The sequence below is a fragment of the Dermacentor andersoni genome, chromosome 9 (genome assembly GCF_023375885.2).
Source record: "Dermacentor andersoni chromosome 9, qqDerAnde1_hic_scaffold, whole genome shotgun sequence".
Taxonomy (NCBI): Eukaryota; Metazoa; Arthropoda; class Arachnida; order Ixodida; family Ixodidae; genus Dermacentor; species Dermacentor andersoni.
The window spans coordinates 22,058,421-22,081,607 of record NC_092822.1 but is presented as its reverse complement, the minus strand read 5'-3'; the positions used below and the strand labels follow the sequence as shown (position 1 = coordinate 22,081,607).

General features: G+C 45.3%; 1 protein-coding gene across 1 annotated transcript; it reads left to right on the top strand.

Annotated features, from left to right (window-relative positions):
• Positions 1-1,640: 1,640 nt before the first annotated feature.
• Positions 1,641-22,882, top strand: Sps1 (inactive selenide, water dikinase). The gene is made up of 6 exons (XM_050174998.3): positions 1,641-2,207; positions 2,330-2,433; positions 2,944-3,206; positions 9,809-9,999; positions 12,388-12,600; positions 20,294-22,882. The coding sequence occupies exons 1-6, from the start codon at positions 1,940-1,942 to the stop codon at positions 20,476-20,478; spliced, it is 1,224 nt and encodes a 407-aa protein (XP_050030955.1). The 5' UTR covers positions 1,641-1,939; the 3' UTR covers positions 20,479-22,882.
• The last annotated feature ends 305 nt before the right edge of the window (positions 22,883-23,187 follow it).

Below are 23,187 nucleotides of genomic sequence, written 5' to 3'. Positions count from 1 at the left end.
CATGAGAAATCAATCCTGTGTTCGTCGATGCAATTCATATGGCTGATGCCATATGGTTACAACTTTTTACCAAGAATGTATTCAAAATTTCACAGTTATATAATATACTGGCTTTTGGTCACGTTTAGATATACCATGAACTATGGCCATGGCAACTGTAGTTACTGCTGATAGCAGGATGCAAAAATGCTCAATTATTTAGCACTGTGTAGATGTTAACCTCAGGTGGGCAAAATTTATCCAGAACTGTCCACTCTCATAGACCCTGTAATGCTTTAGGATGTAAAACACGATATCAGTCGGTTAATCATGCTATGAATACCTTCGCTGTCTTCTGTGTTTTAAAAGTCCTTTTGGGAGGGAGAAGGAAGGAAAGGCAGGGAGGTTAACTAGACTTCGTCCAGTTTACCACTCCATGTAAGGATGGGGGGGTGAAAGAGAGAAGACATGAGTCTAGATCACACTTTGACATGGATAAAGCCAGGTGCACTGTATCTGTAGTCGGACATTCAAGACTGTTGCCTTCAGGTTAGAAGAGCTTGCGTGGCTTTCTTGGCTTATAGACACAAGGCCAGACTCTCAAGACCTTTGCTTTCGTGAAAGGCCGATCGTACAGTCTATTCAAGGCACAATGGAGAGTCTGCGGTGTTTATCGAAGCGGGAACAGTGGAAGAGGAGACGATCGATAGTCTCTTCACATCTGCACTTAGCGCACATGGGTGAGTCAGCCAATATTCTAATGCAATAGTTGTACGAGTTACTGAAAACTAATCGGACCCTCAGCTGACACAGTAGTTTTGCATCACGTCATGAAAGCATTGTCGGTAACTGCAGCTGTAATGATGTATTGAGGCTGTATAATCAATGGTTAGAGTTCTGCGTAGTATTCCAATGTCTCAACGCGATGGTATGTGCAAGATATGGCAAAGTTTGCTTGCTACGTGCACTCGTGGTCACGGTATAAAAGAGTTGGTGGTCCAGTATGGACAGAATGGGCAGCGTCATTGGCGAGTTTGTTGCCAACAATGCTAAATGTCCTGGCAGCCACCAAAAGATTATATTGTGTACTTGTTCAGAAATGCATAATGGCAAATTTCGTTGATTTAAGGACACTGAAAGCACTATTAATTAATATATTGTGTCATAGATTTAGTTGACAGCACTGATGTTGCTTCTATACATGAGCTAACTTGTTGCCACGTGCCTTTAGTCCCTCTGAGAATTTCAGTCTCAAAACAATTTACCAAGAATTGCCATCGTAAGTAATCGTAGTGCTTGGGAATAATAAATGCAATCCGATTGTTACTTCCAGGTGCTACGTACATATATATATATATATATATATATATATATAATAAAAACACGCCGAAATAATTATTCCAAAACTATTATCTGAGCGTTCGTACGTAATAACTAGAAATAGCCCTTTGAATATCCTACCACATTGTTCTGCTTTCATTTTTGTTACAGCTGCGAATGCGTGTTAAACGGAATCGACTATGCAAAACAAGCTTCGCTGTTCTACGCTAAGAACACTTCCCGAAACTCCATGGCTTGTGTGAGAGTGACATCGGCGGCCGCCGTTAACGGCGCACGCTTTGCTTTATTTTTATCATTTAACCCCGTCCCCACTCCACCGGTCGGCCGCGCAAGCAGAGAATGTACGGAAATGCACCGGAGCGCATGCGGCTCGCTTCGGACCGCGCGTCTCGCTTCCGACGCGCCCCGGCGGCCCTCCCGTGACGAAGAAATGTCACGTGACACCTGCTTGCCCAATAGGTAGGCGACGCCACAACGCGTCGTCCTCCCGCAAAAGCCTGGACAAACGCCATCTTGCTCCCGAGGAGAGGTCGAAGGGCTCTCGTTTTTCGGACCGCCGGCGTGCTGCTGCAGACGCTTCTTCACGAAGGATCGGTGAACTTCATCGCCGAGATCAGAGATGGAGAACAACGGCAATGCCAGCAACGGTGCACAGCAGGTCGCGGTGCAAGTGGAAGTCGCCGGAATCGTGCGGCCCTTTGATCCGACGTCGCACGACTTGGACTCCAGCTTCAGGCTGACGCGGTTCGCCGACCTGAAAGGATGAGGGTGTAAAGTCCCCCAGGATTCGCTAACTAAACTCCTGGAGGGACTCTTACAACTCGGCGACGGCGATGGACCGTGCCAGCAGCGCCAGTATTTTCAAGTCCAAGGAATGCCACGTTCGGGTGAGCGCCAAAAACGTGCCACGCTCTCGTTGCTTCTAGGTGATCATTGGCGCTACACTGTTCAGTGATCGTGCTGTGCCTGCTGTGTTCGTGCGACTGATAGATCCCTGTGTCCATCGCAGGCGCGGGCATCGAGTGCAGTTTGACTCCACTGCGTCATGGTGGGCTGTCGTTGGTTCAAAGCGTCGACTACTTGTATCCGCTGGTCGAAGACCCCTATGTCATGGTGAGGCATTGTCAGCTGTTGCAGCGCAGATATCTGTGTCTGACTACTTGTGTCTCTGTTGCCAAGGTCGTGTCACTGCTCCTCTGTTCTTTTTGAACGGCGTGACTGCTCGTTTTATCATTTGCGCTGTACACTTGCCATCGAGGTTAAAGGAACACCTAGCCAGTTGTGGTCCGTATACTGTGAGGTTGAACTTCCTTGAGAGCTCAACAGTGAAAAAATGGTTAAACGCGATGTTTCTGTGTTGTCTAAATGACAGACTAAGCTATGGAAGCATCGTGCCACTGCTCTGTTATCTTGCGTAGTGGCTATTTGTCAACTGTGGGCAGTGGCGCAGGTACCACTGAAGGTGGGAGAATGGTACATAAGTGTGAAGCAAAAGTTATCTCGGTGTTGTCAGCGCCCTCTATATAAGCGCACGGTGGTGCATATAGCAGTGCACGTGGAATCTCTATATATCGTGAACAAGCAGAGCTTTATCAGCCTTCAATTTTCCCGTTTCTTTTGCAGGGCAAAGTTGTATGTGCCAGTGTCCTGAGTGGGCTTTATGCACACGGTGTGACTGAGTGTGACAATGTGCTGTTAGTGTTGGGTGTGAGCAGCAAGCTGACGGACAAAGAGCGGGATGTGGTGTTGCCACTGTTAGTGCGTGGATTTCGAGATGCGGCCTCTGTGGCGGGTACCAGTGTGACTGGTGGACAGACGGCTCTCAACCCCTGGCTCATCATCGGCGGATGTGCCACAAGCTGCTGCCATCCGGCGGAGTTCATATCGTAAGCACACCCTTGGTTTGGCTGGAACAGTTGGCTTCTTAAGAGGCATGTGGAATTTAGCATGTTACCCAGGCAAAGCCACCTTGTGCTTGCTCTTGTGCTTTGCTAGCCTTGGTGTAGCATTGGCAAGCTGGCTTGTGCAGTGTTTTCAACTGCACTGCTGAATTGAATTCTGGAGTTTTACATGCCAAAACCGCGATCTGATTATGAGGCACGCCGTAATGGGGGACTTGGGTTAATTTTGACCATTAGGGGATCTTTAACGTGCCCCCAACGCACGGTACACCAGAGTTTTTGCAATTCAGTTGCATCAAAATGCAGCCATCACGGCCGGGATTTGATCCCACGACGTCGTGTTTAGCAGCACAATGCCATAGCCACTAAGTCGCTGCGGCGGGTCACTCTGCTTTGTATTGAAACGGTTGTAATGAACTGATAGCATTGGTTCACATAGGTAAATGTAGGTGTTCACAGTTGTCCTGAAAATGCCCTTTGGAATTCCTTATAAAGAAACAAGATACGATAACCATGGTCTTGGTGTTGCTTTTACCACAAATACAATAATTTTACTATGGCACTACATAGTAATTTGACAAGTAATTATGAAAATTTGACAATCTTTCCAACTGAAAGAGGCAGATGATTAATCCTAATCTATGAATTGAAGCCCATCATCTGAGGAGTTTGTGACTGGTTGCATACATGCAAGAAGCTGATGCTGCTGATTTGTGCAGCATGAATTCCAGGCACTTTCACCCAGAAAATCAAAACTGAACTGCTGGATTGCACAACTCGCCTGCCCGTAGCAGACGTCCATGAGTGACGTGGCTATTAGCTCCAGGAGAGCGTGAAGCGATCTGGGATCATAACTTGATGAGGACGTTTGCTTTGTTCTACCTGGCCGTGAGATACGGTAATTGTGAGTACTGCAGAGTATTTTATACGGAGGCAACCGTGGTGTACGTGACTTGTGCTTTAAAAGCAACGAGTGTGCTTTTATTAGTTGCTTCGTAAGCCTCGAATCCCAGGACAACATCCCGTTTTGGGACGAGATCAAGGTCGTGGATGCTAAGCAGCTACCAGGATGAATGGATTCGCATCGGCACTAAGAATGCCGCTGCCACTTTGCCAACCACCACTTGGCCACTGCCGATTCCTTGAAAGTGGCCTGCTTCTGTGCACACGTGACCTTCCGTCCAGACCTCAAAGGCACCAGGGCTGCAGTCGCGTTCTACCAAATAAATATAGGGCAAATTATCGGCCTTAAGCTAAGAAATGTGGGAGACTCCCTTGACATGCTCACTGTAGAGTTAGCAGCAATTATTGAAGCTCTCCATCCACCTCTAGCTTCTACACTTCATGTTTTCATGGGCAGCCAAGTGGTGGTGCGGGCACTATGATCAGCTGAAGGAGTGACAAGCCCGCTGACTTGCTTCATCAAACAAAAATGCCAGCGGTTGCTAACTGACACCTGCATTATGCTGTGTGTATGCTAGGACATTGCAGGATCATGGGGAAAGATGTCACACATGACGCGACGAGCGAGATTCCATCTACCGTCCGCTGTATCAGCGACAGTGCCAGTATCTTGCACCTTCAGAATCCTTCATCTAGAGCCTACTCCGCAGTTACTACAAGATAGTATAACAATAGAGAATGGCCAGGGAAATAAATATCGCATGACTCGGATCCACTGGCACCTGGACTACCAAGGGTGTGCCAAGTTTATTTATTTTATTTGCATAATACTTCCAGCTGCCTTTTGGCAGCCAAAGGCCCAAACCGACATAATGTTAACTCCGTATGTCTTGTCCAACTGGAGTGCATTGCAGCAAATGCAGTGCGCTTGAATCTGGCACACATCCACCTGGCTTTACCTGCTCAGCATGCAAAATGGACGCGCACCCAACCGTTTATCACCTGCTGTAGGAGTGCGGAGCATTCGCTGGCCAACGTTACAGTGTACTAGAATGGGCAATGCAGTGAGCGGCAGTCTCCGTGTGGCTCTGGTGGCATCGCCAGTAGCAGCGGCACTGTGATTGATCAATCTTGAAAAGGCAGCAGCAGATGAAATGCTCGCATACACTGCGATCTGCCTATATGCTTGACGAGTGCAGGAGGTTTTGTTCAGATTTTTGCCTTAAGCACTACGTTTATTTGGTCTGTATTCGTTGCTTACTATCAGACAATGAAATCCATGTTGTTTCTTGCCACAGATACAAAGGCAGTTTCTGAAATTACTATAGCGCCCCTGTCATCGCCACTGGAACCTAGCCACACTGTCGAGAACACGGGCACTTTCGATCACAATCGAATCCCGTCCGGATGAACTTTTTCAACACGATAGAAAATGATCACTGCTATACATTCAGCAACCAGGACCAAGTTTATATTGCTTACAGAGCTTGAGGGCGCAGATGACTGTAGATAGGAACTCGAGTGAGCAGATTCAGATTGTACATAATCGCATTGAGTGACCATGTGACAGGGAAATTACGCGTAAATAGTCCCTGCAGGATCGAAAGTAAGTGTAAATTAAGCTGTTACGTTGCACGTTTGTTCTCTCCTTGGTACACCTTTCAACAACACATTATAGGCGATGCCTTAGATGAAAACAGAAAGTGCGCTAATGAATAACATCAGACAGCTGAGCTTGTTGCTCCTGACATGAACAGAAATGCTTACGAATTGAAAAGCAGCAGATAAAACTTGCATGCAGTGATTGAAGTCGCATACACCCACTAAAGCCACTTATTCTGAAAAAGTCACTGAAATTCATCTGTAAAATGTCAAACATATGAGCAGGAGAGCCAGGGCTAGCACAACAATGATGCCAGAAGCCAAGCGGTAGCTTCACTAAAACGGTAAAGCAGCTCATTCTTGCATTTATGGAGACCATGCTTTGTTGAGCAGTTTAATGGCCCAGTGAAAACATTTCGTCCATAGGAAGCGTGAATCATGTCCCAATGTCCATGCACTGTTTCGGATACAAACAGGACATCTGGTGGATGTCAGTCTTGGATATCCTATTACGAATGTCCTGTTATTCCACATAGAACTTTTTTTGACATGCATGTGAATATTTGTCCTCCAATTGAAGCTATGTCTCACAAGTTTCCTCGTTATGTTTTCCTCATTATGTTTTCTCGCATGTTCAAATTCCGATCCGAAGCTCTCAAGTATGCAGCTCGTGTTTATGTTGTACTACGAATTTTCTGATGCAATCTAATTTGAAAACTTCAGTTAGCTCAATAAGGCAATTGCGCTTGGTGCAAGGCCTAGAAGTATGAGGAGTGTGCTACACCTCTGCACATGTGCGCGCATGCGTATTGTGTGCACACAATGTATCTGTTCTTGATGAGTGGGTGCTTTGCTAGTTGCATCTATGACCGTGAGCTGTGACCATAATTTGCATTATGGTGAACAGTATGCAAGAGGCCCTGGAATATGTCTGTAAAATGTATGCAGCATGTCCACATAATGTCCCTCGTGGACATGCAACAACTGTTCGCAGGACATGGAAAGTGCAGCCAAGTGGTCATGTGAGAGACGTTCGCAGGATGTGTTTGACACACCCCTTGGATATTGATGTCCTAATAGTAGATGTCGAGAGGATATCCATAGGACGTAATTATTGTTACTGGGGATATATGTACAGCATTTCATAAATTGGGCACAATTCCATGGTCTGTGTAATTTGTAACTAAATGCTCGCTATACAGGCATCACACAGTATCGGGAAAGACCCAAGAGCCGGTAAGGCACTGAAGAATGATGCCTGGAATAGTTTTCTACACTAGTGCAGTGACAGCATTAATTGGTATGGTAATGGGCACAAGAACAAATAACCTGCATTACAAAAGCCCCGCTGCTTGCCTGGCTTCAGCAAATCCTAGTCCCCGTAACAGCAAAAGTTTAAGCAGTTACATTGTACCATTGTTCTCTCCTTGGCACATATTTCAACCGCACATTAAGTGAGACGCTGGAAAATAAGAACTGCACAAACACATAATGTCACACAATATCAGCCGCCAGGCTCCTTGCCGTTGACGCGAGCTGAAAGGTTCATGAATTTAAAAGCAGCAAACATTCATAGAAAGGGCAAAACACCACCTATCAAGTGCTGTTAAGCCACACAACAGGCACCACATGCAAGAGTGAGCAATTGCAGTGCCGCAGCCGCTTTGGCCACTAGTTCACTGTACCAGCGTTCCAAGCACCAGCGCCTGGCGGCCAACTCAGGATTGGATCCGACCTCAAGTAGAGGAGGGGTATGCTCTCAAGGCACTCTACTCATTTGCCCTTGAAACAGGCGTCATCCGCCTCCTTTAGAGGAGATCCAGGTGCATCTTTGGGATGGGCCACTGATTCCCACAATGTCCCTTCTCTCTCCTTTGCTCTCTTATCCACCACTTCCCTCTTAGGCCATAGAGCCAGCTTAATGTTAATGTATTCATTTAAGTAAAGCAACAAGACAGCTTTAAACAAGTTGTTCTGAAGGCACAACAAATGTGGTGACACCTAACTGATTGCCTTTCCACAAACAAATAATGCAACATTTCCCAGATATGGCCGGCTCACCTGATTCCCAGAGAAGTTAGTTGATTCTGGACCTTACCAGTTTTGAGCTGGGCAACCTTGATTTATAGCCAGTAGCATTTTGCGAGTTCCAAGACCCACCTTTGTTTACATAACAGGAGTTACAATGTAGTCTTGTTGGTATGACATTGTTGGGTATCCTAGTAGTAGTAGCACACTACAAGACACAAGTGCACACACACTGTGCTAAATTTTATTGTCATTTCTTCCCTTTCTCATCAGTGTGAACAAAAATAAATGCAAACTGACCTGCTTGATAATCAAGGCAGAAGACGACAGTCTTTGATGTAGCCTGTATTATCAAACCATCAGTAACTCTGTCAAATGAGGGGTCAGATTTACTGCACCTCCACTTAGCTCGACTCCTGATTGTGGTTGTTTGTAATAAGGTCGAACGTCAATTTAGCAATGCCGATTGAACTAAAGAATTATTTTGTTACCGATAATCAAGGCAGAAGACGACAGCCTTTGGTGTAGCCTGTATTGCCAAACCATCAGTAACTCTGTCAAATGAGGGGGCAGATTTTCTGCACCTGCACTTAGATCGACTCCTGATGATGGTTGTTTGTAATAAGATCGAACTTCAGTTTAGCAACACCGATTGGATTAGATAATTATTTTATTGCCTCAAAAACACTTTGGAGGGACACTAAAGTAAAATATTAAGTCAAGGTATAGTGAGAGATCAGTGCTCGAGAATCTCTAAGGCGTCGGTATTATTGCGAACAGAGCCTTAATAACGGAAAAATTGAGGTAAATGCAGAACGTGATTAGAGACTGCCCCGGAACATTCAAGTACTTGCCCGATGATCAAAGCACTCCACAGTTAAATTCTGTCACTAGTACTGAACCACTCATTGCAAAAAACCTCCTTGTATTATATTATAAGACGAAACAAATGCTACTTGTCCACTTTTTCCTTTTTAGAAAAAAGAACTTGTTGAAATTACCCTTGCCAAAGACGCATGCGGTCGAAAGGTTTCGTTTTCGCTCGACTCCGTACAGCCTACGCTTTTTCGTTTCAGTAGGTTCATTATCGTGTAGTGCTGCGCTGATTTTGCTGGCTCGCAAAACTCGCACGTACTGCAAGTAGCAGAGAATTCAACTTCCATATGGTGTCGCATGATGCCTAAACGGGCTATGCCACTTGACCAAAAACCAGCCGCATCGGCGAATCCACCGCTCTGTCTTGGCTCATTGGGCGCCGTTTTACTCACCGACGGCAGCAAAGGTTGGTGATGGTGCATGCAACGTCACCACTCCCCCGGTTAGGTGGCAGGAGATTTGAATTTGCTTGGTATATGCTTTGGACGCTTGAGATGTAATTTTATCCTAAACTGTCTTTTTTTGGCACGAAACAAGCGTTTAGAGCTTTCTGGAATGGTATTTAAACAGTCCACATCAGCATAGTATTTGCCTTTAGTGTCCCTTTAAGTACCCGTGAAAATAATGCATGTATTCAAGAGCAAAAGATCACTTTTGTCTTCGTATGCACTTATTGAGTCTGGCAGCTTTTTGAGTGTCTTGTGTTTTATCACGAATCCTTGGCATCCATCACCTGAACTGATACTCTGTATTTTGGGGTACTTCATTAATTTGAGGTTTTCAATGCATTAGGCTCTGCAAACATGTGTCGAGGAATCGAAAGCACTTAGATAATGCAAATATTTTGTTACATCGACTTAAGTTTCCCTGTAGTAGTCTTGTATGTTTTCATAGGCCGCCACATCTGTTTGTAACGTGTTTGACGCAAACCTTGAGGCAACAAATTATCGGATGTAACAAAGTAAATCTAAAATGTGTCTCCCCGATATCAGCATGTGACAAATATATGCTAATAACGAACATTGGATGTAATGGAGGTATTTCCATGTCAAATGTGACTCCATTATGGCAAGGTTCGACTGCATTGGTGTCTTGTGTCCATGTTCCTGCTTATGCTACTAGGATACCTTGCGCATTGTTCACTTATTTTGTTACTCTTTCATGCCTTCCTTTCTCAGAGCGGACAATGCAGTGGTGGGTGACGTGCTGGTGCTGACCAAGCCCCTGGGTGTCCAGGTGGCAGTCAGCGCCCTCCAGTGGCTTGAACAGCCGGAGAGATGGAACAGGGTGCGCCTGGTCGTCGCCGAGGAGGACGTCCACAAGGCCTGCCACCGTGCCCGAGACTCCATGTCACGACTCAACCGGACAGGTAGTTTTACAGTAAAGCTGTATATAGCTAGCCAATCCGTTCGTTTGTCCATCGATCTGTCGGTCACCTGAACACCGAAAGCTCCTCCGGTGCAACCCCATGTGCATGTGCAAAAAATAAAGAGAGTGAGAGAAAGAGAGGCGCGCAATTAGCCAACACCACCTACATAGCACAAAGCCTGTTTACTCCGATCCATGACATCACGATACCTGGGCCGAAATTTCTATTGACAAGGCTGGCGTGATGAAAGCGGTGACATCAAAATCGTTGTTGCTTACTTGGGAGCATCCCCATTAGATTCTATGGCAGTCGGGCCAGGTAACATAAAGTGATGGATAGGAGTGAAAAGGCCTTGTGCTATCTAGGTGGTGTAGGATTAACTGAGCCAGTAATGACATCATTGCTCTCCGTCGTAGCCGAGCACTCGCAGCAGTTTCCCTCCGGCTCCGAAATGGGTAGGCCATGCATCATACGTATTCCTGAGGAGCAGGCAGCTTTCAATAAGCAGCGGCAAGAGTAGAACTGGGAAAGAGCTTGTCTACGTTGTGCCAGTACTGCAGCCCGGGCACAAGAACAGGTTCGTGCAGTCAAGCGTAAGCAGCAACTGTGTACCGAGGATCCGGCAGCCTACCAAGCCGTTGTTTAATGAACCGTCGAGATTAACCCAGTGAATAACACCAACGCTGCATGTTTCAACTTCGCTGGCTAACCATTTGTATGGAGCTCTTTGGCGATGATTTTTTTTATAGAAGAGATGGCATGAGAAAAAGGGCTGGGACACAACATGAAAATAATGAGCTTGTTGTCTTCTCATTCTTTTCGGTGTTATGTCTCTTGTAACTTGCCACTGTGGCAATGGCATTTTGCTGCTGAGGTCACGGGTTTGACTCCCAGGTGCTTCAAGGGGATGGAATGCAAGAACATGTAGATTTAGGCCCATGTAATTGAACCCCAGGTGGTTGAAATCAATGCAGAGCCCCCCCACTGGCACGTCTGTCGTAGGTGTGCCTGTTGCTTTGGGACATTGCCAACTAGTCCCTGCAGGAAAGGGTTGAATCTTATTGCATTCTTGCTGTAGATTAACATGTTTTGAAGAGATCCGGGGTTGGTGCTGGGGCAGTTTAAAGCAGGAAGTCTGCTGTAGGAAGAAAAAAATTCTTTTTATGTGCCACATTTTCATTTTTAAACCGATCAGCCAGAGCTCTTGGAACACTTTTGTGCGGAGCTGACATGGTCTGTGCTTTGTACGTCCCTAGGAATCCACGGAGTCCATCACTATGTCTTTAAGATCTCTGATGGCAGGTTTCTGCAAGTTAGGCTCTAGTGTCTTGTCATGTTGAGGTGTTGCTGGGCATTGGTGTTTCATTGAATTAAAGTAAATTCTAGAGTTTTATGTGTCAAATCTATGATCTGAATATTAGGCACAGATTAGTGAGCAGTTTTGGAGTAATTCTGACTTTTCTTTTTAATGTGCACCTAAATCTAAGTACACGAGCCTTCTTGCATTTTGGCCCCATGGAAATGCAGCCACCATGGCTGAATTCTAACCTGCAACATCGAGCTCTGCAGCGCAGCAAGCTATAGCCACTGAACTATTGTAGCGGGTCTTTTCATTAAAGATCGTATCAGGTTTACTGCTATAGATGTCAGCAGGACTTTCTTTTGTATTAAACCTGGGCTTTCTTTGTAAAGCAGGAAGGGTTTCGATGCTGTGGTTGGATATAGAGAGGGGTGTGGTGAAGAGGAGGGCAGGAAAGGAGGTTGTCAGAGGTTAGGAGAGCAAGAGGGCATATGTAAAGTGCGGCGCCAAATAATTGGTTGCATATCTCCGCTGTTGCTGACGGATGCACACCTGCGCTTGGTCGCTACTGAAGTTGCTTGCCTTTGTAGCCTGTGTTGCATCAGCTTTCTAGGTTGGTGCATTGTGTGACACTACAAAGATGGCTCTAAATGGAGCAGCCTGTTGATAAGTGAAGAGTGATGCAGATGTGAAGCTGTTTTAGCCAAAAGACAAAGTTTATCAGCGACAAGAGGCAGCCAAGGCTAGAACAATAAAAAGCATTGCTTACTTCAACTGTCATCTTTAATGGTTGGTTTCTGCATGATCTTTTTGTACTTATTGCATGTCATCTGGAACCCGCAGTTTTTAGGAATGTGCATTACTTGTGTTGTGAACTCCGTGGCACTTTTATCGGTGTAAGGACTCTAGGTCAAACTTTGTAAAAGCAAGTTAAAACAAGTTAAAGCGTGGAGTTGTCTTTAGTCTCCCTTCAACTTGCGACCTCCTAATGAACCTGTACCTTTTTCAGCCTGTTTTCTACCCGTTATGTTTCTGCTATACACAGCTCACTTTTCATATTGGCTGACCCTAGCACTGCCTGTTTTCAGCTGCGCTTCTGATGCACAAGTACAATGCTCATGGTGCCACGGATGTGCGGAGCGGGGGTCTCCTGGGTCATGCACAACTCTTGGCACGAGTGCAGAAGAATGACGTCTCCTTCGTTATTCACAACCTGCCTGTGCTGGCCAAAATGGCTGCTGTGGCAAAGGCATGTGGCTCCACCTTCCAGCTGCTGCAGGGCTTCTGTCCCGAGACATCTGGTGGGTTGAAAACCGTTGGCTGTAGAGCTTGTGGCTAGCCAATTATCAGTGCTCATGTAATCCTGAAACTAGAAGATAGCTCTGGGACATAATTTCTTTTCAAACTGGTTCTTTTTACTGACTGATCTGTTGCAAACATGTAAAACTTCTGTTTAAATGCCACTGCTAGATGCTAGAAGCAACATCTCTGTGTATGTGAACAAAGTAATCATCTCCTCGTGTTTGACATGGTAACAACTGCTCTTCTTTGCATAACACCAATGAAGATGCAGCGTCGTCTGGTGGGTTGCCACATGGTATTTTCATGTCATTTCACAGTAGTTGAAATGCACTTCATGGTTGCTTTTATCTCTGACGATGCAGTAGTCTCAGCCCATGCCCATTAGCTCAAAACGTGCTGAATTTCAAATGCTGCAAACTGCATTTTATTCCATGGTGAATGAAACAACCAATCGAGCCAGAACACTGGCTGTTGTCACATCATCTGAGTGGCCACAGTGGTGTACTGGCCGCATTCCTGTTGTGAAGGCGACCTACGTCACCCCATCTTGACTCCACTCCCCCCTCCCCCATAAAAGATATATATATATATAAAGTAAAATAAAGTGCTTTTGCTTTTTGCGGTGCCATGGAACTTGTCAGCCATTTGCGAATGGCTCGTAACTTTATCAGGAACCTGCAATCACATGCAACCCAGTCTTGCTGCGTCAGCAACATCGGCGGCATTCACCTCCATGGGTTGGGTAGCCTTATCTTCTCTATTCCACGCTTTCTGTTGTCATTGGCACCCGATGACATTTCGAAACCTTTCTACCTTTGTACCTGTTAGATCGCACAATACAATGTAGCTTTGCCGCCGCAAAGAAAATGAAACAGATTTTCTTGCACAAATCGTGACCTTATCGCCATCAGGCAGCATCTGGGATGTAGCAATGAAAGAAACCTGAAATTACCAGGCAGATCTTGAAATGTCAACCTTGGAACACGTGAAGTGCACATATCACTGCTGCCAAAATGGGCAAATCAAGCATGCCAGTGATTCAAATTCTCATCAGCCACTATGAGTGCTCTCTGCACACTGCGTGACTATGCAAATTGCAGTGGTAGCTTTCCCTTTTTGGTGCCCGCTATTGTTGCTTTTATTTCTGCTTGCAAAAATACAGTGCTGCCTCTATCTGAATCTCCAATTTCTTGTGTTTATGGGGATACTAAGATGGGCGGCAGTGCCTAAACGGAAAGCCATGCAGAAGTGAACAGTGGTGTGACAGCACGTCCCGAAGCCCGATTTTCTTCAAGATTTCTAGTAAACTACACTAAACAAATGCATTTTTTCCAAATTATGCTGCATGTTTATTCCAAATATTTCGCCATGGAATAAAAGAAGGTCTTAGGATGGTGGGAGAAAAAAGAGCAACTTAAGAAATGGGAAGTCTTGAGCAAGTTGGCCATTTTATTGCCTCGTCCTCCTTCAATTTACCGATTGTTTTAAAGTTCTTGGGACAGTTGAACCTTGATGTGACAAACACTACTACAGTAAAACCTCGTTAAACCATACCCGCTTAAACAGTAGTTTCGTTTTAAAAGTATTAAAGTCAAATCCCCAACTCGGCAGCCATTGGACATAATGTGTTTTGTATCCGCCTAAACCGTACCAGCTTATTGCGTTGATCGGTTAACACGTAGTGTTACCACTTTTTGTCGCGTAAACATGGCAGTGCGTCGTCTCCATTGAGTTGCCCGGCAGAACAAGAAGCCTCAGAGATCGGAACCATGTATCAGAACAAAGGCCTCCAAGCGCCCTGTGCGTTTGCGCATGAAGCCGTATCAACATCATTTCAGCGCTGTGCCAGAGAGCATTGTGGTGTCGTGTAAACAAGGACTCGTGTCATACGGAAGCTCGGATAAAAAAAGATGCCGGATGCTCAGCATAGAAGAAAAATTAGACATTGTTCATGCTATCGAACTTGACACGAAGAAGTCGGTGCTGGCACGCGACAGGGATCTACTGTTGACTATGGTGTGTGGCATTTGGAATGAGAAGCTGCTCAGCAGCGCTGCTGCGACTGCGTAGAGATGTCGCCTACTAGGTTCGACTTTTTGCCATCGCTGCCTCTGTTGCCTAAGTGTCACCTAGTGGCAGTGATGAGGACGACACAGAAAGCGACAGCACGGGCGATTCAGGCCCAACAGTGGCAGAAGCCACGCATTACGTCAGCCTCATGAATGCAATCGTTGTGACAAGAACAGCACCCTGCAACGGAAAAGGCGCCCCGCGACATCTGCAGCGGTACTGCGCCCATGCACGCCAACGAGGAATCTACTACGCGAGTGTTTGCTGAGAAGAGGAAGCTGGCTCGCAGCTTCAGTAAGTTTGAGGCTGCTGTCATCGCTACTAGGCCGCCATGGCATCAAATGAAAATAACACTTTTGTCGCGCGAAGTGAATAAATACTGCATGTTTGTTTCCCTTTCATCGCACTCTCTCCGAGTTACGTTTTTGACAGGTAAGTGGGCGATCTCATGCTGTTTCAATTAAGCAGTACTACCGTTTAGTACGTACTTTTTCTGAGCTCCGGCCAACTACAGTTTAACGAGGTTTCACTGTATAACAAATTATTGGATATCACAAGACTGAATGAAATTTTGTGACCGATATTGGCTTGTAACAAATACCATACAGACTCCTCTAAGGGCCACATGTCTTTTTTTTTTTCTGACGATGTACAAGGGACCGATGGTTGAATCGGCCACTGGTTTGCCACCTAAATTTAGTGCCACACGGAAATGCGCAGTGCGCAATAATTCTCTGAGGCGCACACATGGTATTGGGGCACCGAAGGTGGTTGCTTATCTGCTGGAAATATTTCCCAAATTTTGAGCTGCAACGTTGAGGGTGCGGCCTTTACACGAGTCTATACGGTACATGCTTATAACAAACATCACATATAACAAAAGTATTTGAGTGTCAAATGTGACTTTGCTATGACAAGATTTGACTGTAGTGAAAGACTAATTTGGCTGTTGTTTTGATCATGATGTTGTGATGACTTGATAGACAGATGTCTTATGTGCTGAAATCCAACTTTCGTATACTGGTTGAGTCTACACCATGTTGCCCCAAGTCCAGAATTTTGGTTGGGCTCAGTTTTTTCGTAGCGAATGTGCAGTGCATTCATTCACAAGTACAGCACTTGCCTAGTGATGATGCTGAAACAGTCGGCCTCCATGAATTCCAACCTGACGGGACCGACGAAACTGGTCTAATTATCCAGTGGGTTAAATTAAACAAAAGGCAGAGAAATGTAAAATATGCCATTAAATTACTTAGCTGTATTTGCCTTTAAAGTTAGCTTTGCCGCCGTACATTCATGTTAAGCGGTGAAGGGTATCAAGCGGGGAAAGGTGCCACTGTTATGAGACAGCACATGTTCCATAATTTGCGCATGCACTGTCTCTGGTCGCAGTACGAACACTGAGACCCCTAATAAGTTTACTGACAGGCTTTCAGAGATTTAGGTGGACCCCCGCTCTCTTGTTGGCCCTAAACGCACCCTCGCCTTTCGGAGTTATTGATCTTACCGCCTTCCTTTTCGCTAGCTTTTCCAAATCAGAAATTGCTTTTCTCCACTTTTCGATGCACTTGAGGAATGTATACCAAGCTCTCTTAATGGTCTCGTATACAAGACATGCATGGTTGACAAAACGAGCGCTCCACTTGCCACAGCAGTGTCAGAAACAGCTTTCAATGCCTGCCAGTATGCTTGTTAGGTGCCTAGGTGCTCGCACTGGAACTGGCGATAGTACGCATACTATGTCTCATGGCAGCGGCCTTTCTTTTTTTTTCATTCTTGGTATGCTTCACCACATAGCATGGTGGTATTGTGGTGAAGCTGACCAGTAATGTTCGAATTATTCGGTGAAGGTCAATTTTGAGATCAAAATAACGGAAGTTTAGGCCCATAGGAATGTATGGGCACCAGTCGGGATCGAATTAACTGAAGTTGAAAATATATTTACGGATTGGGGGGGGGGGGTTTGCACAGTGTTGTGCTTCAGTATACTTGAATTTCATGATGGTGGTGCACGCAGGGGCGTTTTTCGTTTGCCTGCTGTGCGGCTCGATGTGTGACGTGTGTCATCGCAAATCCCCGAAATGCTTGTCTCATGCAACCTTCACTGCGCTGTGGCGGAAGTATAGGCTCAGTGCTTTCTACCTACATATAAGCTTCACCCATTCCTTCCAATAAGCGCAAAGATGAATTCAACGAATGCTGTAGTTTACGGCTAATCGCCCACAGTTGTCTGATGGCCTGCACACCACTTTTATGGCCCTGTGTATCGTATGCATAACCTCGGGTGCGATCACTGTCGAGCTACTCTATAAAAAGCAAACCTCTTGCGATGGTTTCAGCAAATTTTTGTCACAGAGACAATGCCTTGGCTGTTTGGCCTTATCAGTGCTGCTTCGCCAGGTGTTGGTGACCTAACTTGTGGTTTCCTTGCCGAGAAACGACGGTGCCAAGGCAAGCAGCGATACGAGGGACAACCTGAATGGCACCATTTTCCAACATGCATGCGAATGGTAACAGAAAAATTGACCAAGGCACTGTATGGAATTTGAAGGTTCGAAATTGAGAAATTGGTTGCTGGCGTGGTGGCTCAGTGGTGACATTTCTAGCTTGTGTTGGCTATGAGCTGTGCCAGTGGCAATGTGTTTTGCTTATTGTAACTGGAACTGTCGATTGTATGTTTTCGAATAGATATTCGTTCCTTCCAAATAATTTGAACATGCCAAATACTGAACTTTGATACGAAACTAATATTGAATAACATACCATTTGATCAAATGTTCGAAAATATCAAATATTTGCCCAACTGTGCTTCTTACACTTAGGTCAGAGTTCATGCTACATTTCGTGACCATATGTCTAGTGACGTAGCAACGTGCTCTTGAGTAACGGCACTTGTTTGGTGTTCTACTTTAATTTTTCCTCTCGCATTTTATTCTGGGTGTGTAACCCACCGTGGTTGCTTACAGCTATGGTGTTGCACTGCTAAGCACGAGGTTACTGAATTAAATCCCGGCTGTGGCGGCCGCATTTCTGTGGGGGTGAAATGCAAAGACGCCCATGTCCCATGCATTGTGGACACATTAAAGAACCCCTAGTAGTCTAAATACTCTGGAGGGCACCGCTACGGTGTGCCTCATGATCAAATTGTGGTTTTGGCACGTAAAACCTCAGAATTCCATTCCGTGAGTATAGTAAAGTTAAACCCTCAATATAATGGAGTCGGTAAAGTCGCCGCTTTACTTCACCATATCGAAACTTAGCTATACTGAAATTCGACGTCTTATGCAAATAGTGCAGTCGTCGAATAATATCTTCTTACACGAAAGGAGCAGTAGAAATTTCGAAATTATCAGGCAATTGGAAAAAACAAATTTCAATGACAAGAAAAAGTTTATTTCGTTGAATTTCAGAGGTGGTGGGCGGTCAAAGATGCAGTTTCCTACCATGTTGACGATACATTCACATTAGCGTTACAACACAAATCTTTTGCGTCGACTTCACTGCCATGGGTGATAGTGTTTCTCGCAGCCAGACGATGGCATCAGCAGAATGCTCTCCACACAGCCTGAGCAATGCAGCATCAAAACCTGTTGGATGGCGCGACAGTGGTGCGATGAGCGCAGGCAGATGGGAGCATATGCCTCACATCTGCCTCTCGTGACCTCGAGCACTAGGCATGTGAAAAAACAGCACACGTGAACCCGCCACCTTTTGTGCCTGCTGCAGATTACTTCCCAGTGGCCGTGTGTGCGTTCAGCCACACTGACAGCCACGCACAGCAATGAGCAGGCCAAGGAGGGGACGCACGCACCCCTGCAATCTCCAATAGATTTTCCGGACCTGGTGGGGACCGAAAAATCGAAGAGTCCAATAAAGGTCATTCAGCCAAGGGTTTATTAGGCTTAGAGCAGCTAACGTCTAACGTTAGTGTCTAACATAGTGAGGTAGCATTTGCATAGACAGTTTTTTTTTTTTTTTTTGCAACATCAGCCTCGTAACGTCTTCTCTCTATTAGCTTAGTAATAGCCACTTGTTTATCCAACATCAGGGTTGCATACTTCCCATATTTCTTCGCACCACTTGGCTCTTGTGAAGGCGCAGAAGGTGGCGCCATGGTGACGTGCACTCAAATGCGAACACACACAAAGATGTGCACAACGTCCCTGAGACACAGTTGTTCTTTGGACATGCCACTTGCAGAATGGCGACCGGAACTTTAAAAAAAAGAAAAGATTCCACATCAAGTGATTATGATAAAATACTAGTGCTGACCGAAAAAGAAAACAAAAAAGTGGCGTCCTTGGGGTGTTGTTAGCCAAAGCTGAAAGTCAGTGGAAAATCCAACATGGCGGTCTCCAAGTTTGAGTAGTGTGGCCCGGAACGAGCGATTTAGTTGTAAAATGAAACTTTGGTGCCCAAATTCGTCTAAAACATTGTTCACGAAAATGCATTAGCTCTATGGGAATCCTGACGGTGCATTTATCAAGTCCGTAAGATACATCACGTCAGAATTTCCGGAGTCTGAAAATTTTGTCGGCAACTGTATTCCATCATGCACGCGTAGCGTGATAGCGCATATCAAGCCAGTATATTTCGCGGCTCATTCTCGCACACTTTTCCTTGCAACCACAGCGTACAATGTGCGGGGTGCATTAGGATCTTATTGCACTTGGACTTGTAAGATGACGGCGATAGGGTCTTGCATTTAGTGCTAGTACCACTAATGTTTATACCTGGTGTTGCTACACAAGGCAGGGATAATTGGCTACAACAGAAACACTAAGTTTCGTGCTGGTGCAATGCATGCTAGGAATGCAGAGTGTGTCAATACGAATGCGCGATGCGTCGTGCTGACACCGCACTCGACAGTTATGACATCCGAAATCGGGCGGCGCAATATTTGGAGGCGATGACCAGCTGAATTTGCCGCTACCGGTGTAGATGCTGCTCTGCTTTGGCTTACCCTCATGCAGTGACAGAAGTTTCAGAGGCGGGGCTTGCAAGCAAGTGCGTGTAATTCAATCATTTGACCATCTGCTCCTGCAGCAGTTTCCATTTACTGCTTGGATATTCCACCGCAGCGGCAGGAAGTTTTGTTATGGTGAAGTCTCGTATAAACAGACTTCGTTATATGTTGAGGTTAAAAATACATGGTGTTCTAAGGGCAATATGTTGGAAAAAGTTAAATACTTCGTTATGTATATGAAATTTTCTTATATTGAAGTTTGTTACTTAAAGGTTTACCGATAAATATTTTGTGTCATCTTGCCCTCTCTTTATGTAAAACCGTGCATAGACGCATTTGGTTTTGGAAATAAATAAAATTTTCACTTAGTCACTTGTAAATCTTAAGACAAAAAAAGCATGGTGTTCTTACTTTTTCGGCTGGCTTCGCTTCAGCCCGCTGTAGTTATAGCTTTGCTTCCTCTTAACGAGTATGGTGTGTTTTCTTCTGAAGCCTATACTGTTGCTACTGATAGCCTGTACATGCACATTAAGTTGAGGGCCTGACAGGAGCTGTGGTTCAGAGGATGGTATGTCAAATCTCAGCAGCTTGTTCCTTTAGCTCACAGCTTGATGTCATGTCACAAAGCTTGATGATGGCTCCTTTCACTGCTGCAGGTGGCCTGCTGATCTGCCTCCCGAGAGAACAGGCAGCCGCCTACTGCAAGGACATCGAGAAGCAGGAAGGCTATCAAGCCTGGATCATCGGCATCGTGGAGAAAGGCTGTCGGACAGCACGCATCATAGACAAGCCCCGTGTCATTGAGGTTCCCTCCAAGGACAAAGAGGGTGAACTTTGGTAGCAACAGTGACGTACGTGCCCCGTCTGTGACCCTCTCACACACCTGGTTATTTATGCCCAGTTCCTTCCGAATGTCGGCCTGCAGTGGGTGTGCTTCTCTACAGCACTGTGGTCTCACTTCCATTGCTGGGCAAACCCAGCATTGACCTGAGCACTGATGTGACAACTTCTGGAGTGCAGTGCGGCAAAGAATGGTGTGTAGGAGCTCGTTTCTTGCAGCTGATCTATTTTAGGAGACTTGAAGAAACTTGCGATCTTGCTTTCTTCAGATACTGTGTCTTTCATTGCAATGGAGCTGTGCATTTCTAACGTTTACAATGTGCCAACTTGGGGGGGGGGTCGAACTAACAGCCAAAATGAATCCTTGCGTGGGCAGTTCTAAAATACTTTTCTCCTAATTTTCAAACACGCTGCCAAATCGATCTGTAGCATTTTCCCAACAGCATTTCCCGGCACGTTCCCGACCCTACCCTTTCTTCTTGTTGCGAAACTAATCGTTTTTGCTCACTTGAATATCACAAGCTCTTTACACGCTGAATCACAAAACTTTGCTTTGGTGTATTCAAATAGAATTTACTTGTTGCTGGAATAAAATGGAAGGTGTTAATTGAATTGTATGGTTTTAGAAAGAAAAAAGAGCTGTTGATTTCAAACATTCTATAACGTAGTTTGCGTCATTTAATATATTACATTCATTGCTCTGCTTTAAGCATTCTGAATGGCGTTGCAAGCACTGAGCTCTCCACATGCCCTAGTCTATTACAGGCACAGCAAGGGGGGCGGGGGGGGGGGGGCAATAAATCCGCGCACCTACTAAGGCTACTGAGCAGCCCCCAGGCAACAAGTGCTTCCACATTGCCTAGCTGCTGCTTGGCAACCACCGTTTAAGGTACCTGTTTGCATAGAATTTCCTACAAAAATCGCCAGGGGGACAGCTGGCACTAGTCGTCTATGGGAGCTGTAAAGATGGTGGTTCATCCATCACGGGACTGAGGGGCTGCATGCATGGATTTGCCTAAACATTTCCCTTGTGGCTTCAGATCACCTTATGGCATGTTGGATTTTATATCTGGAAAATATATTTTCCTGTTAGGTGCCACCTTCTTTATCACGAGCTTCTTATAAAGGCAAGATTTGTAGTGATTGTGCATGTGCTTGGAAACTTATTGCCTCCATGCGTTTTATGAACGATGGTCAAATAATGGATTTCTCGAGCTGGAGCCAGCTGGACAAGGGGACGTGTCTTAGCCAAACTGACAGGTCCCTTTGTTCAATTTGTTCGACTACCATTGACAACGGTTAAATCCTGACATCCTCCTGTGAATCTCTGGCTGTGTTACAATTCTCACGAAGATGTCAAAGTAGACAGCTTCGCGAAGCCATCACCAAAGATGAAAACGATAGTTTGCTTTCCTGTCTAAACAAGACTAGCTGAGCAGGATGTCTGGAAACTCTATGGGAAGTTCATAGGTCATCTGTGCACAAGAAAACATAGAGACTTTCCTATGTCCTTATGTAAATGACATTGTGTTTTTCTTAAGTTCGCAGGTCCAAAGAGTTAAAACACAAATAATGTGTGCTTTTCTCAACTTTTCCTTTTTATCGCCACGAGATGGTGCCATGTCACAGAAGCATCTTCCAGATGGCTCGAAACACGTTCCATTACTTGGCCTCGAAGCTGTCTCGGCTGTCTCCTTAGCTGTCTACGTAGACCGTCTCCGATTCTGGAGACATATAATTCCTTGCAATTTAGAGAGGCTTAAGAAATTGAACCACAAGGACATCTGAAACCACTAGCGGGATGACTAGACGAATCCGTGCACTGCCCATATTTGGCTGGACGGCTGGATGATAGTGCCAGATTTATCTCTAGCAGGTTTAGTAGGAAACTCTATGCCTGTTTGTCGCAGCGAAGTCACTATGACGTACGCTGCCACTGCCCAATTGTTTCCAGGCCCCGCTGCTGTGGTGGTGCGGGCAGTGTTCTTTGTCATGTCTTTTTATGTCCAGGAAAATGCGTTTCTGACTTTCAAAAGCGCGCGTGTGTGTGTGTGTCTGCGCACATTTGGTGTGGTTGCCTCGATCTTGCATTTCATTCAAAGTTTGGTGGGTGATTTTGCCTTTGCTCATGCTCTCAAACAGTTTTTTGTGTGTGTGTGTGTATTTTTATGTGGCAGTTGCTAACGTTGTTCTGTGTGTTTGTGTTAGCTTTCCTTTTAAATGCACTTTGTGGCTGGAATGGTACAAGCGCACATCACTGGACAACCTACTGTGTTTGCTGGTTGGCCTTGCTGATTTGAAGTCTGTTGAAGCCACACTGTTGCATTTATCGAGTGCAGAAGACACTCTTGTACTTTTAAATATGGAAAATAAATTTCTGCTTTGGTGAAATTTTCACCTTTGAATTATGGGGCATGAAACTGTTTTTCTTTGAGTTGCCAGTTCTTGGCGTCGTCACTTGTTCCAATGTGTCTACTTGTGTGGAATACCTTGTTACTCTAGGTGTGCTGATTAAAAGTAAAGGTAGAAAAACAAAAACAAGAAAAAATGGAGAAACTAATTTAGTGCCTCTCTTATCCTCGTTCTTGCCTTTTACCACGGTTCTTCATTTTTATTTCTGACGTGGATTACAAAAAATTTCCTGAATATATTTAGTTGTTGTAATAAGCATAGATCTGTAACAAGTATATGCTTATAGTTAAAACCACAT